Source organism: Somniosus microcephalus, chromosome 5, assembly GCF_052327205.1.
Source record: "Somniosus microcephalus isolate GS21.2 chromosome 5, FLI_Smic_1.0, whole genome shotgun sequence".
Taxonomy (NCBI): Eukaryota; Metazoa; Chordata; class Chondrichthyes; order Squaliformes; family Somniosidae; genus Somniosus; species Somniosus microcephalus.
The window spans coordinates 65561319-65577491 of record NC_140991.1 but is presented as its reverse complement, the minus strand read 5'-3'; the positions used below and the strand labels follow the sequence as shown (position 1 = coordinate 65577491).

Here is a 16173-nt window from a genome sequence, read left to right as displayed (position 1 = left end):
CTTGGTGTTGCTTAACCAATGCTTTGTGATTTACTTCATCCTTTCTACACTTTTCAACCCTGGTCGTGTCCTACAATCTGGGCCTTTATTCTTCACCTAGATTTTAAATGAAAAAAGGGCAATGCAGAGGTTAGCAACATCAGCGTATATATTGCATGTTCCTGAAATTGATATCTGCTTTTTAAAAAAAAAAAAAATCTCCTAATAGACTGCAAGAGGAAGAAAACCAACTGTGAAATGCATTTTTAATTTAAGAAAGTGCCTATACAGTAATAAGTTGCATCGAATTTGTTAATATAATCAACAGATTCATGTTTAAAATTTCAATGAGAATAACCAAGTTTTTTTTAAGACATATTTTCACTTTACGAATTAACCCTGTATTATGCATTAATAATTTTAAAATCCTAACATTTTGTATGAGACATTTTGTTTGGTGGTGTTTGGTTAAGTTTTTATATCGTGCATTGGTTGCCTCAACTTATTGACATCTTAATTTATTACTACTCATGGCTTGTTTTATTCGTCCTTTTTAATTTTATAGATGGAGTGGAAAACCAAGTCGGTGAGCTTTCAGGAATTCAGCACGTCACAAGCGATTCAGACAGTGAAGTATATTGTGATTCAATGGAACAGCTGGGACTTGAAGAGGTAAACCATGATAGAGAGAACAGCACTCAACAAGGCGTAAAGCCATGCAATTATATAACATTTCCTTTGTTTTCAATAAAGAAAAATGGAACAGAAAAAAATATTGGTGTTCTTTCCATCAGACAATGTACAGTTCAAAATATCATGAAGTCGTGAATTGATATCCTTCGGAATATCCTTCAACATTACTCTGTACACAGATGGCATTGCAGTGGTCAGAATAAGAATGGAGCAGTTGGGCTATAGAATATTAAATCATAGATCCATATATTGGCCCTATAACCTTCAGTTCCTTTCATAGCCAGACATTTGCTAGCTGCTTTTGAAGGAGATAATGTGGCATTAACTACTTTTGATCAGTGTTTATCCCCTACATCTTCTGTTGGGGTGGAGAAATCCGCATGTTTTTAGTTTTGCTCTTTTGGCTGAAAATCTAAATCAAACAGCCAGGTTACATCCATGTTAGAATCATAGAAATTTATGGCACAGAAGGAGACCATTTGGCCCATAGTGTCTATGCCAGATGAAAAAGAGCTATCCAGCCTAATCCCACTTTCCAGCTCTTGGTCCATAGTCTTGTAGGTTACACCACTTCAAGGGCATATCCAAGTACTTTTTAAATGTGATGAGGGTTTTTGCTTCTACCACCCTTTCAGGCAGTGAGTTCTAGACCTTCACCACCCTCTGGGTGGAAAAAGTTCTCCTCCACTACCCTCTAATCCTTTTACCAATTACTTTAAATCTATGCCCCCTGGTTATTGACCCCTCTGCTAAGGGAAATAGGTCCTTCTTATCTACTTGATCTAGGCCCCTTATAATGTTATACACCTCAATTAAGTCTCCCCTTAGCCTCCTCTATTCCAAACCCCCCCCCCCCCCCCCCCCCCAGCCTATCCAATCTTTCCTCAAAGCTAAAATACTCCAGTTCTGGCAACATCCTCGTAAATCTCCTCTGTACCCTCTCTAATGCAATCACATCTTTCCTGTAATGTGGTGACCAGAACTGTACGCAGTACTCTAGCTGTGGCCTAACTAGTGTTTTATACAGTTCAAACATAACCTCCCTGCTCTTATGCCTCGGCTAATTAAAGGAACATATCCCGTATGCCTTCTTAACTATCTTATCTACCTGTCGTGCTACATTCAGGGATCTGTGGACATGCACTCCAAGGTCCCTCTGTTCCTCTACACTTCTCGGTATCCTACCATTTATTGTATATTCCCTTGTCTTGTTAGCCCTCCCCAAATGCATTACCTCACATTTCTCCGGATTTAATTCCATTTGCCACTTTTCTGCCCACCTGACCAGTCGATCGATATCTTCTTGCAGCCTATAGCTTTCTTCCTCACTATCAACCACACAGCCATTTTTTGTATCATCTGCAAACTTCTTAATCATGCCTCCTATATTAAAGTCTAAATCATTGATATATAGCATGTTATCCATACCCTTAGAATAACAAAGTCATGGATCATGCCTCCTTTTGGTTCTTCTGCTAAGAACCAACCTGTATTTTGTCCTACTATCCTCGTGTTGCTCATTTACAAAATAATCCTTGTCACTCTTCTTTGAACCTGTTTGGTTTTTTGAAGATCAGATGAGTCTCTTACTTTTGCAGATACATTTCAATGCTTTAACCTGTGCATTTGGTCACCTAGTTACATATTTTGGGGTTGCCTGTAAATTTTGAATTATGAAATGCACGTCTCCGTGTAATTTATTAATACGACAAATATGGGAAGTTCCATAACAGACCTGTACAGAAATCTAGTCCTCCTCTTTCTCCTGTGCTTTTATTCTTTTACAACGAGGGCCTTCTGCTTTCCATTAGCCATTTTAAGATTCATCTAGCTGCTTTATAATTAATTCAACTCTATCTCTCTATCTTCAAATGTCCCAGCACAAACACGATGGGTCGAACGGCCTCCTTCTGTGCCGTAAATTTCTATGATGTCTTACTTTATTTCTACCTCTCTCTCCCTCTATCTTCATATCTGTCTCCGATTTAACTCGCGCTCTATCCATTTCTCTCGCGCGTGCCATCCAGCTCTCGCGCACTGCACCCCCCCCCCCCCGCTCCCTCCCTCTTTCTCTGAAAGAAGTACTTTGTCTCTGTCAAGATCAAGAGCTCACCATGAGGGGAACCATGAGCACAAAGTGCCCTCATCAAATGATTTTTAAGCTGAAGTACTTGGGGGAACTGGCTGTTGCAGTAGGTTCAAAATCATCCCAGATTGATGGGATGGAAGTCACCTGTCTCTGGCAACTCTAAGGATGTGAATTGAGTTCAAGCAGTCTCAACCGAATTCATGATGGACAATATTTGTCAGTACAAAACTACCATTAAATTTATGATCTTTTTCTCTCCTAATCAAGTGACACTCCTGGAGTTTGCGATCATAGATTGCTCACTTTAGCTTCATTGCATGAAAAGAAATGTTGCGTCCTTAACAAAAGGATGACTTGTTTTCTAAGTGGCAAATAAATCAGAGTAGTGCTGTAAATTCTTCTGGAAGTGGGATTAAGGTATGTTTGGACAAAGTACAGTAGAGGGAGCTGACACTGGACACAGAAAGTGAAAGTATTTTGTTTCCCAGCACTAATGTGTCTCTGAACAGGGAAAATCCACAAAAAATATTAGTGGCACAGATGTGATACTGGGTGTTTCCATCCAGAAAGTGTTTCTAAAATTCCCATCACAATTAATTTTTAAGGTGAAAAGCCATGGTTTTGTGTTAAATCCACTTTTTGTGTGATTTTTTTTTTTCAAAAATGGTTGTTTTGAACTTTTGATTTCCTTCTACATAAATACTTTGTGGTAATTATTCTGTGATAATTTGAGATTAGTGGTTGATCGAGATATCACGTAAGCAGAAAATATTGACAAACTGAAGTATGGTAAATGGTTTTGTTGTTAATGCAGGAATCCCCTTTATTGCTAACACTAGTATTATCTTTCACCTCTGCTGTTACCGCCTAACCAAACTCATGTAACTTCACCACCACTTGTAGCAGAAACCTCCTGACTGTGCATGTTCGTAAATTATTTTTAATACTCATAAATGAATAACAATATTCTATTCATTTTGTAAAAGTAACATGTTAGTAATCACTTGGGAATTTAAAAACTTTTTTTCTTTGGGTACAGTGTAATTTTACTTAAATATACACTCTCATGAATATTGCCCAAGTAATATCTTATCAAGTAAACATGCTGTTTTACTTAATTTTTGTAGATTACAGGAACTGGCTGCTGTGGCAGAGAGAATTTTAACAGTTCTCTGCTAATCTCAGAATTTGACCACAGTCAGCTATTAGGAAACAGACATATCTGCAAAACAGAGTTGGAACATTCCCTAAAATCCCTTGGGAACCCTGGAATGATGAAGGTACAGGATTTGAGAGGAGAAGGCGGTGTTACCCATGGTGGTGAAGATACAAAGTCAGGTGGAAGTGGCCCTCACAAAGAGAAGACAACCAGCAAAAGAACTGAGTTTCATGGGCCCAGGAGAGGGCGAGGTATGTTTTTGATTGCAAAGGGGGCCTTTAGTTGAAGTATTGCCACACATATATGTCCCAAGGAGTTTGTTTTCTTGAGCAAATTTGTGGTTTTTTTTTAAACTTCTTTTCTTTCCGCTTCCATTTGAAGCTTCACTTGTCTTGCACATTTCCCTGCTGTAGCAGGCTGAAGACCCACTTCCAGGCACCCCTAATCTATAGTTGGCTTCCATGTAGTGCACGAGCAATGTAGGGAGACCTAAAGTAAGAGGGAGGAAATGTGTACAATCTCTCCCCCTTGTTGATAAAATAGTAAATTGAGTTCTTGATTACATCCATTCCTCAAAACTCTTAGCATGACATGTCATAGTAATACTATATAGTAAACACAGTGTTACAACTAAAGCAATGAGAAATGGCTGAGATGCATCATCTATATATATAAATCGGTACTTCTGTCTGTCTGTCTGTCATTCTGTCATCGCGTGTGCGTCTGTCGGGTATGCGCTCGAAAGTTACAGGGCGTACCTACGCGCGCGTTACCTCCAAAGAAAGCTTACGCTTCCGAGACGGTTTTAAGCGTATTTACGTTTCAGCCGGGCTAAAATCGCGCCCGCGGTATCCCAAAAACCTTAACATTCCGCTCATTAGCATCTCATTATCCGCTCATTAGCGACAGAGTGACCGCGAGCTCGACCAATTGTACGCCGGGTTGCTGGCGTGTGCCGCCGGGCCAATCGGTGCGTGTGTGGCCGGGCCTTATCCTTCTGAACCGAGGTGAGTCGCCGCCATCTTGATTCCAAACTTTTCCCTTTTCCCGCTTTCTGCGTCTTAAAAAAAAACGTTGCTTTTAAAACACATATTGTTTTTAAAAAAAATGATTTAGAAAGTAATTAACTTATCTAATCTCATTAATTTTCCTACCTTTCCCCGTTTTTCCAGGTAGGCCTAGAAGCCTCGGCGTCTCCTCTGCACCCACGCCCGAGCTAGGCACCCCCCGGCCCCACTCGAAGGCTGGAGGGCCGAGCCTCAGCCCAGCGCCGCTAGGGTGCGTGCGCAGCAGGAGCTGAGACGCGGCGTCTCTCTCTGGCTCGGCCGGGGGGCGGGGCTTGCTGAGCGTCCAGCGTTACCCTGGCAACCGGCCCCGCCAGCCGTCTCGCACAGCCGCAATCGGCGGTCTTCACCTCGGGGGGGGGGGGGGTGGCCACGACCCTCGGGGGGGGGGGGGGGTGGCCACGACCCTCGGGGGGGGGGGGGCGCGCAGCAGGAGCAGCTGAGACGCGGCGTCTCTCTGGCTCGGCCGGGGGGCGGGGCTTGGTCAGCGTCACGGTTACCCTGGCAACCGGGCCCGCCGGCCGAGCCAGAGAGAGACGCCACGTCTCGGCTCCTGCTGCGCGCGCAATCGGCGGTCTTCACCTTGGGGGGGGGCGCGACCCTCGGGGAGGATCCCCCGCCCTCCCTCCCCCCCCCCCCCGCCCTCCCTTTCCCCCCCCGCCCTCCCTTTCCCCCCCCCGCCCTCCCTCCCCCCCCCCCCCCCCGCCCTCCCTCCCCCCCCTCCCTTTCCCCCCCGCCCTCCCTTTCCCCCCCGCCCTCCCTTTCCCCCCCCGCCCTCCCTTTCCCCCCCCGCCCTCCCTTTCCCCCCCCGCCCTCCCTTTCCCCCCCCGCCCTCCCTTTCCCCCCCCGCCCTCCCTTTCCCCCCCCGCCCTCCCTTTCCCCCCCCCGCCCTCCCTTTCCCCCCCCGCCCTCCCTTCCCCCCCCCGCCCTCCCTTCCCCCCCGCCCTCCCTTTCCCCCCCCCGCCCTCCCTTTCCCCCCCCCGCCCTCCCTTTCCCCCCCCCGCCCTCCCTTTCCCCCCCCCGCCCTCCCTTTCCCCCCCCCGCCCTCCCTTTCCCCCCCCCGCCCTCCCTTTCCCCCCCCCGCCCTCCCTTCCCCCCCCCGCCCTCCCTTTCCCCCCCCCGCCCTCTTTCCCCCCCCGCCCTCTTTCCCCCCCCGCCCTCTTTCCCCCCCCGCCCTCTTTCCCCCCCCGCCCTCTTTCCCCCCCCCGCCCTCTTTCTCCCCCCCCGCCCTCTTTCTCCCCCCCCGCCCTCTTTCTCCCCCCCCGCCCTCCCTTTCCCCCCCCGCCCTCCCTTTCCCCCCCCGCCCTCCCTTTCCCCCCCCGCCCTCCCTTTCCCCCCCCGCCCTCCCTTTCCCCCCCCCGCCCTCCCTTTCCCCCCCCCGCCCTCCCTTTCCCCCCCCCGCCCTCCCTTTTCCCCCCCCCGCCCTCCCTTTCCCCCCCCGCCCTCCCTTTCCCCCCCCGCCCTCCCTTTCCCCCCCCCGCCCTCCCTTTCCCCCCCCCCGCCCTCCCTTTCCCCCCTCCCCCCCTTCCCCGCCCTCCCTCCCTCCCCCTCCCCTCTCTCTCTCTTCCCCCCCAGTCGCTCTCTCTCTTCCCCCCAGTCGCGCGCGCTCTCTCTCTTCCAACAACAACATGCCCTCGAAAAAGCCTCGGCACTGCCGGGCACTTCAGCTAGTAGTAAATAAATGGAAATAACAAATTAATAAAATCATAGAAAGATGTATCATAGATTGACCCATCAATAACTTGCATTTATATAGCACCTTTTTAACGTAGAAAGGCATCCCAAGTCACTTCAGGTGTGATTTCTTCGGCAGCATCTCCCAAAACTGCGACCTCCACCACCTAGAAGGGCAAGGGCAGCAGGTGCATGGGAACACTTCATCTCCAAGTCATACACCATCCTGACTTGGACATATATTGCCGTTCATTCATTATCGCTGGGTCAAAATGCTGGAACTCCCTCCCTGATGAGCTTTGTGAGAACACCTTCACCATATGAACTGCAGCAGTTCAAGATGGCAGCCCATCACCAATAAATGTCAGCCTTGACAGCGACACCCACATTCAAAGATTTAATTTTTTTTAAATTGCACTGGTATATTGCTCCACATGAGCCACCTAGTGTAATCCCCTTCTGCCTGCTCCACATCTCCTTTTACTATTTTGCAAGCAGCTATTCAATTCTGTTTTAAATTATTTATGTTCTATGCTTCAACAACTGTAAACAGATTTTTCTCTAACCAACCCTGTTAATTTTTGTAATTATTATCTCTTGTTACAGTCTTACTGACCAGTGGAAACAATCCATCACAATATGTCCTATCATAACTGTAAAGTCTGTAAGTTGTGCAGTAAATAACTTCAGAGACTTTAGGAGTACAAACAAAACAGGTCTTTACTATTCAGAGGTCTGGGCGATTTCTGCCCTAGTTAACGTATCACAACCCTTATATACTGGTGTGGTCACTATCGGTATTACAGTATACATGAGCCAATAGATAGTGCCACCCTAAAGTAGTGCTCTTAAAGGCGAACGGTTACATTCTATAGTTCCCTTAAAGGTAAACGGTTACATACACAACACTCCTCCCTTCCTAGCTTATTACTTACAGAATCCCGTTAAACATACAATCTTCAACTTTATATAAACAGTTTGCAGATATACTCTCGATGGAGTCAACGTCATATAACAATTTACAGATATACTCTCAATGGAGTCAACGTCATATAACAGTTTACAAACATACTCTCAGTGGAATCAGTTTACAGGTTCAGTCTCTGTGGGAACAGTTCATAAATTCAGTCTCTGGTATTAATTCGTTCCAGACAGCATCCTCCATAGCCTTTTTTTTTTTTTTTTAACAGCTTGTACTTTCGTCCTGTTGAACCAGCAGTGCGGACTTATACAACCCACTGGCTGTCTTGATAATGTCCCTGGATTTTTTTTACAAATTTAGCACCTTTCGTAGTGTTCGGACTGAGGTAGTAGAAGTAATAATATTTTAAACAGTTATTATTTTCTGCTTCTTTTTCTTTTCTGCCTTTTTGAAACTCTCCGAGCTCTTTTCCCGGCTGCCATCTGTAGCGCCACCAACTCTCTATGTTCCTTAGACCTTAAGTGCTTCCTCAGGATTTCAGCACTTTGGGAGTTCCCATCACAATTTGGGCAGACCACATCCTCATAACATTCGGTGTCACTCAACAGGTCAAAACCCTTCTTCAAGCAATCATATTCATCCTGCTCTTCCTCGGATGTCTGCCCTTCCTTCCCTCCTGGCCTCATTTGTGCGTTCAATCCTTTCCCTTCCTTCAGGGATTTCGTTATCAGGCTATTTAATCCTTCTACTGAAGTAGCTGTTTCCCCATTCTCCTGTTCCCCTGGACGTAATTCAGCGTACTCCTCCATTTCATCCATCATTTTCTCCAATGCTTTCATCTTCTCTTCCTCTTGTACTTTGGCTTCCAGTGCTTGGAGAAGTTGCGCCTCGATGCTCTCTAGCTCATGTTCAGGGCCCATTCCCAGTTGAAACTGTTCTTCAAGTCGGTCAACCTCGGTAATTGCCGCCTCATATTTGTCTTGGGCTTCCTTCCATATTTTTATGAGTTCTGCCATGTCTTTCACCTCTACATCCTCATCTATGTATGGAACTTCTACCGATGAGTCTGTCTTGGCCCTGAGCTCCTCAAGAATTTCCTGCAGCCTTTGGACTTCTTGCTCATGTTCAACCTTTAGTTGCTTATATACTTCCAACGAAACTAGCTTTTCGGAGGTTGCTGAGTTAACCCCCTCCAGAATTGTAGTCTGGGCCTGTTCATACTGTTTTTTCAACTTCTCGCACTCTGCTTGTAAGGAGTCGTAGAGAAGAACTGGAATAAAATCCTGGCTTCCTGAAGATTCCTCTTCATTTGTTTCTTTCGCAATTTCCTGTTGGAGTTCAGCCAAGGCTGCTATGCTATCTGCCTCTCGAAGTCTCACTGCCATCAACTCTTCTTTATTCTTGCAGTCCATCTCAGCCATTTCCCGTTTACTTTCATTTAACTGAGTGAGTAGTCCCTTATTTTGGGCTGAGAGATATTGCACCTTCTCATGTAGACCCTTGCACTCCTTCTCTGCTTGACATAGCTGATTACCGCTGATTTGGTTCTGCGTTTCAAGTTCCAACATCCTTTGCTTAGCTTCTTTCAGTTTCGCCCCTATAAGCTCCTCTTGCAACATGGCCACATTATTCTCATCAGGTAAAGAAGCGTTTCTCTTTTCCATGTCCAAGATTTGTTTCTGCATCTCCTTAAGAGCACCCTGTGATTCAACTTCTCTTAACTTTGCCTGCACTAGCTCCGTCTCTAATTGCAGAACAAAATCCTCAGTGCAGCGTGATTTGCCCTTCTGCTGTATCTCTAGATCATGCAAATATTCTAACCCCTGAACATCATCAGGGAGATGTGATCGGTAATTGGTCACGATGGCTCTATGGTCGCTCTCTGCTTGAGCCAGTAGGTTCTGTTGTCTTTCCAGACTCTCCCATTCGGTGTCATAGAACTTTTTCATTGTTTTCATCTCTTGTACGAGGCGGTAACTTAATTGTTCTAATTGTTGTTGTACTTTGAAATAGCGTTGAGTTCGAGCCCGGTGTTCCTCCGTAATGCATATGTCTGTAGCTTGAACAGACTCAGAATTCTCTGTCTTTATGCACGCCATCGATTTTCCAACCTTAGTCCGTGAGTTAATGTTAACCTTGTTTTTCATACATAAGCTGGACTTATCGTCTTCCGGCTCAGAGTCTGAGCTGCTTGTCTGCACCGAGTCCTCACTCGTCATTGCTTGTCGGTAGTGCCATTCCATGTCTATTTTCTTGATCCACTCCCGTCCTAGAAGTGGTGGTCCTCCCTCAGGTAGTACGTACAAATTCATTCTTGGGTGTACTTTACCCCTATCTCTCACCTTGACTCTTATTTTCCCCATGGGGTATACGCGATGCCCCGTGTACGTCTGTAATACGAACTTGGTATTTCTTAAGGGTATGTGAGAGAATAGTCGGTGGTAGTCCTTTTGGTTGATGACTGATACAGCTGATCCCGTGTCCAGCTCCATTCGTACTTGGACTCCAGCTATTTTTAGTGTGACCCAGATCGTCTGTAGACCAGTTACTTTACCCACATTGTGGATTCTCAGACTATCCAACTCCTGGCTGTTTGGGTCTGAGTCTGAATTTTGTTCGTCTGAACTCTTTTCAGCCACCTGATGCACCTTGTTGTACTTTTCTTGTGGTGGTGGCTTCCTTTGTTTGTTGGTCTTCTTTCTGGATCTGCATACCTTCGCGATGTGACCCAGTTTGCCACATTTCCTGCACTCTTGATTCTTAAACCAGCACTGATTCTGGTCGTGCGTTGTCTTTCCACAACGGTAGCATTTGGAAATGCTTGCAGTAATTTGATCCTTCAGCACTGCTATGATCTCTTCGAAGGTCTGGTCCACTGGTTTAACTGGTGCTATTAGATGTTTCAAGAGCCCGTATGTTTTTGCTCCCATCGAATTTAACAAAGTTATTGCCTTGGCGTATATGGCTACGCAATATATTCCTATGCGTTCCCCATACGTGGCCCTGTCTTCTATTTCAGCATTAAAATCATTAATATTTCCTCGCTTAGGCATCTTCTTCTCTTTCCGAGAACAGCACAAGTATTTCTTTACTTATTATAAATTTTCTTCTCTTCTTGAGACCACAAGTATTGCTTTACTTATTTCTTGTTTCTGAAAATTCTAATTAATTTTCTTCTCTCTTCTTGAGAACACCACAAGTATTGCTTTACTTATTTCTTGTTTCTGAAAATTCTAATTAATTTTCTTCTCTCTTCTTGAGAACACACCAGCCTTTCTGAAAAATCTTATTACTTTCCTGAAATTCTTAATAATTTCCAAGATGGCGGTTTCCCGCTTCTTCCTTCTTCTTCAGCGGTTTTCCCGCGAAAAATGGCGGCTTTCCCGCGCTTCTCGGCTCTCCCCGCCCACTTTAATGGCGGTTTTCCCCGCGCTTTTCTGTTCTCCCCGCCCACGGCAATGGCGGTTTCCCGCTTCTTCCCCTGGCGGGAGGGGTACACTTTCCCCCGCGGGCGACGGCCGCTGGCTACCGGTCCCCAGCCTGTGCGTCGGCTTCAGCGCTCTCCGCTGGCTTTCAGACCCCCAGCCCGCGCGTCGGCTTCAGCGCTCTCCGCTGGTTTTCAGATCCCCAGCCCGCGTGTCGGCTTCAGCGCTCTCCGCTGGCTTTCAGATCCCCAGCCCGCGCGTCGGCTTCAGCGCTCTCCTTCCCGCGGCAGGCAACCGGCTCCGGGTACCCCCGATGACGGCGGACAGTTACAGCCTCTGAACTGGCTCTCGGCCAATTCCCGATTTCTCGGCTCTGTCTCACCCGGCCTGCTCCCGGTCTCAGCGCCTCTGGACCCGACTTTGTCTGGCTCCTTTCCCCCTCGACCGTGGTCGAGTGTACCGCCCTTATCCTCTGGTTTTACTCCTTCCTTATTTTCTTTTACTGTTCCCTTACTCACAGTCCGTGGCAGCCTTGCCTCTCTTGTCGATCGGCTCGCTCCTCACTGTGGCAGAAGGGACCGTCAGTGCCTGTTGCAGATGGAAGTTTTCAATGCCAAAATCTTCCTCTTTGCTATCGCTGCAGCCTCGAGTTTTCACCCAGCAGAACGACGAGGGCGGGTGCCTCACTTCGACGCTCCTTAGTTGCTTAGGAACTACTGTTGCCGCAGGGTACGATCGGCCTCGTCGCCATTGTAAAGTCTGTAAGTTGTGCAGTAAATAACTTCAGAGACTTTAGGAGTACAAACAAAACAGGTCTTTACTATTCAGAGGTCTGGGCGATTTCTGCCCTAGTTAACGTATCACAACCCTTATATACTGGTGTGGTCACTATCGGTATTACAGTATACATGAGCCAATAGATAGTGCCACCCTAAAGTAGTGCTCTTAAAGGCGAACGGTTACATTCTATAGTTCCCTTAAAGGTAAACGGTTACATACACAACAATAACCCTCCATAATCTTGGTAACATCTATCAGGCCACCCCTTAACCTTCTTGGCTCTGAATGTCTTTACCATTGAACACCACAGTATTTGTAACTATTGGTCTTTCTGAACAGTTAATGTGTTTGCCCTGTAGGACTGCCAGGATAGAAGGTGTCATTTAAATAGTGTTCCTGTTTATCTTGCAGGTATTAGGATGCAGCACTCGGGAGATGGTTTACAGATCACACAGCTGGGTAATGGTGGTGATGGGGAACGAAGGGGGTCAGAGTGGGTCCAAAAAGGCAATGTGAACGAACAGATCGCAGTAGCACTCATCAGGCTCCAAGAAGATATGCAGAGTGTGTTGGAACGGCTTCATGTGTTGGAAACAGTGACTGCTTCTCGGGTAAGAGCTAATCACAATAAACGGGAGGGTCAATACAGGACACTTTCTGGTATCCGGCACTGACGGGACCGAGCTGGTGCCGTCCCATCAAAACTGCCGTAGAAACCAGCGGCAATGTTAAAACATACGGAGCTTCTGAGCTCCGTCTGAAGCAACAAACCCTGTTGCTTGCTTCAAAACAGTCGGCGCAGCTTGCAAGCGTCTCTGTAGCTAAGCAACAGCTTCAGCTAGACCTTGCAGAGCCACGACTGGAGAAAAAAAGCAACGAGAAGTGAAAAAACTTATCTGAACCGACTCCTGAATTTTGCTGGTGGATAGAGCTTTCCGGACATTTAACCTCCGGTTAAACGAAAGTTTCCTGTAATAGTTCTCTACATGCTGTATTTAATCACGTGCTTCCTATTCATGATTATATGTTCTGTGATGCAGGATCACATGGTGCAGTCCCATGGGTGTTGATGCTCTATTGTGGTGAACTAAGGGATGGGGAGTAGGACATGGATTTGCACTGGGATGCTTGCTCAGTCTTACCCAGGCCATCAGTGGAAATGCTGAGATGTTTGTGTTTCTCCACATGGAGAGAGAAAATAGGCAAATTACAAAGCTGGGGGGTGGGGGTTATGGGCAAATATGGCTCAGTGCTGTTTTTTTTTTAAAAGTCAACAAAAATGCATAAAAGGTGAAAGTGCAGGAGAGTCTCAGTATGAATACAAATACTAATTTGGGCTTCATTAGTTTGACATGGTGTGACATCAATAATTGGAATTTCCATTAAAAAGTAGCATTTGCAAGACTTAGTTTGATTATCCTCACAACCTTGGCTTACATTTTATAGTAATCATTCAGAAGTTATGAAATTTGCTTTCTTTCCTTCATGTTACAGGCCAAGTCAGAAAATGCCCAATCAAATTTTACACATGGTGCAGGTGTTAAGGTAATTATTGCAGCTGTCTTCAAGTAATTATTTTAATGTGATAAAAACAATTATAAATCATTGAGGAATTGGTATTAAGTTTGTAAACTTTGGCCTGCAGTGTTCCATTTTCCCAACACACGTGTTTCTATGAATAATAAGAACTGTAATGCTCCTTCATGGTGATATTTTCATTTAGTAATTTATATTTGCTTTAATGTATGTAATCAGGTACTACAGTTTGTCATTGATTCTTCAAAGCTTGTAATTTTTTTTAAGTTTATGTTTTGAGAAATATGTCAAAGTATCTGCTGTGTTTCCAAGTTTCAGTGCTGAAATATATCATTTGGTGTGTGTGTTTTTTCCCATCCAGGGACCATCCTGGTGGCCTTTTGATGTGTCTGGCCGTACTATAGCATTTGCAATTCTTTGGCCTTTTATCGCCCAGTTATTGGTACATTTGTATTTTCAAAGGAGGAAGAGGTAATTTTAAATAAGTTCTTTTGGTCTCTACTCATTATAGAAATGACTACAAGTAGAATGATTTTTTCTCATTTCTGTCTCGAATTCCAGAAAACCGAATTAGGCACCAATCTGGGATTGTAAAGGCACTCTTAAGACTGCAGACTCATGAAATTGGAGAGCATAGATGGTCTGATGAGATGGTTTCCATTTGTGCATTCAGTGGCATTTTACCTTAACATAGTCTGATTATGTGCATTTTGCTTTAATGCCACCATGAACGCAACTATACATAACTAAATACTATGACACTACTGATACTTGAACCAAACAATTACATTCATCGTGGATGAATTTAATAATTATCTTTAAGTTATATTGTCCTGATTTTTTTTAAATTTATGTAACAAAGCACTACACTATCATCATAATAGTAAACGCTGTATCTGACTAAATGCAAGTCTCTGTTTAACTGCTTGAGGCATAGCTAAAATGGATTTTGGATGAAAAATGGGACATTATAAATTTATCAATTGAGTATGTTTCTATTTTTTCCCTATTTCCTGGTGTTTGTAGCTAGAAATCAGTCAATAAAAATGTTGCACCTTACAGTACTTTTCACCAAATTCCTGTCCAGCAAGGTATCAATGAGCCAAGGATTTCAGATTTTTATTGCAAGACATTTTTTAGAACTGAGTTCTCCGTGTCGACCAACACTACCAAAAACAGATTATCTGATCATTTATTCAATTGCTGTTTGTGGGATCTTGCTGTGCACACATTGGGTGCTGTGTTTGTCAGCATAACTAACTATACTCTTAAAAAATAAAATAATCCATTACTTGGAAAGCAATTTGGAATATCCTGAGGATGTGATCAGGCACTATATAAATGCAAGTCCTTTCTTTCCTTTATATGGGCAGTAACTCTCAGGATTCAAAATGGAGTTTACGCACACACATACAGCTGCCAAACAAACAGTAATATCCACCATGATTGTTGTAATTAAATGGAGTGGTTTGACCAATTGATCAGTTCCTTTTGAATGACCTGTTGGACAGGTATTTTGGTCTTTGTTTTATGACGTTTTATTGTTTAGCAACAAGCCATATATAGTAGACATAGAAATTGCTTTATCTCCAGCATTTTTGCTGGAATATTTGGCAAAATTATTGAGATTATGTAACCAGAGACTTCTAATGTACTGAGACTCATCCATTAGATACAGTGTTGACATGTCCTTTCTAATGCATGTAACTTCAATTTATATATAATTGTCAACTGTGAAGTCTACTCATATCAATGCTGTTAATAGTTGTACAAATTATAGACTATATGAAAGCAAGTGCAATATTTTTCAATTGTATTAAAATTGCAAATTGTACGAGACAAATCTCATATGGAAGGTTATCTAATAGAAATTTAATACTACTTATTTTAAATTAAAATGAGTTATAAGATAGCCAGTTTATTAAAGCACACAATATTATAACCATTTTTATGAATATTATTAGAGTTCTGCTAAAATCTCAGGCCCCTGTTCAAGAAAACCGCTGTAAGCATGAAAAGTCACAGATTATGGCTTTAAGCATGATAGACTATGATATTTTTTATCATATGAGCCACAAATAAATCTTTTTGCTGGAAATGCTGTGTTTTTGTATTTTAAAAAAAATGGAAGTTGAGAGCACAACTACAAGTATTGTTTGAGAGTATGTAAAGTCAAAACAAACGAGTACCTAACTTTGGAGCTCAGGTACCTATTCTGCCTACAAACTCTGTCTCTACAATGCCTTTGAGATAATTTCTAGGCTTGTTGTACCAGTTATGGAAATTCTCAAACTATTAAACAAATATTTAACATACACAGATGTAGCTAATCTGAATATTCAGTATGATGAATGTTATTTGATTTCTTGATCACCATGTGAAAAAAGTGTAACACAATAAACAAAGTAAATAGGCTATTGGGCTCTATAGAAACATAGAAGATAGGAGCAGGAGTAGGCCATTTGGCCCCTCGAGCCTGCTCCGCCATTTAATGAGATAATGGCTGATCATCCAAATTCAGTACCCTGTCCCTGCCTTCTCCCCATATCCCTTGATCCCTTTAGCCTTAAGAAATATATCTAACTCCTTCTTGAATATATATGGCCGAATTAGTTCACATCCCCAGAGGCCATTTTGAAACTATACATTGCTCTGATCAAGCCACCTAGAGTACTGTAAGCAGTTCTGGTTGTGGTGGCATAAAAGGGGTCATGCAGGCCTTAAAGGCAGTGCAGAGGAGAGCAATAAGGCTTATAATATCCACCATTAGAGGGGAAAACAACAACTTGCATTTAGATAATATCTTTAACGTAGAAAAAAAAATGTTCCAAGCCGTTTAACAGAAGCGTAAA

General features: G+C 44.2%; 1 protein-coding gene across 6 annotated transcripts in view; it reads left to right on the top strand.

The window, feature by feature from the left end:
- acbd5a (acyl-CoA binding domain containing 5a) overlaps window positions 1-15419 on the top strand; it is a 97652-nt gene extending 82233 nt beyond the window's left edge. For all 6 annotated transcript variants that reach the window (XM_085987714.1, XM_085987709.1, XM_085987710.1 and 3 more), the window contains 6 exons: window positions 545-651; window positions 3889-4171; window positions 12197-12396; window positions 13280-13330; window positions 13683-13792; window positions 13883-15419. In XM_085987714.1, the coding sequence (XP_085843840.1) occupies window positions 545-651; window positions 3889-4171; window positions 12197-12396; window positions 13280-13330; window positions 13683-13792; window positions 13883-13895 (764 nt within the window). In that variant the 3' untranslated portion in view covers window positions 13896-15419. The remainder of the gene's footprint in view (window positions 1-544; window positions 652-3888; window positions 4172-12196; window positions 12397-13279; window positions 13331-13682; window positions 13793-13882) is intronic.
- Window positions 15420-16173: the final 754 nt, after the last annotated feature.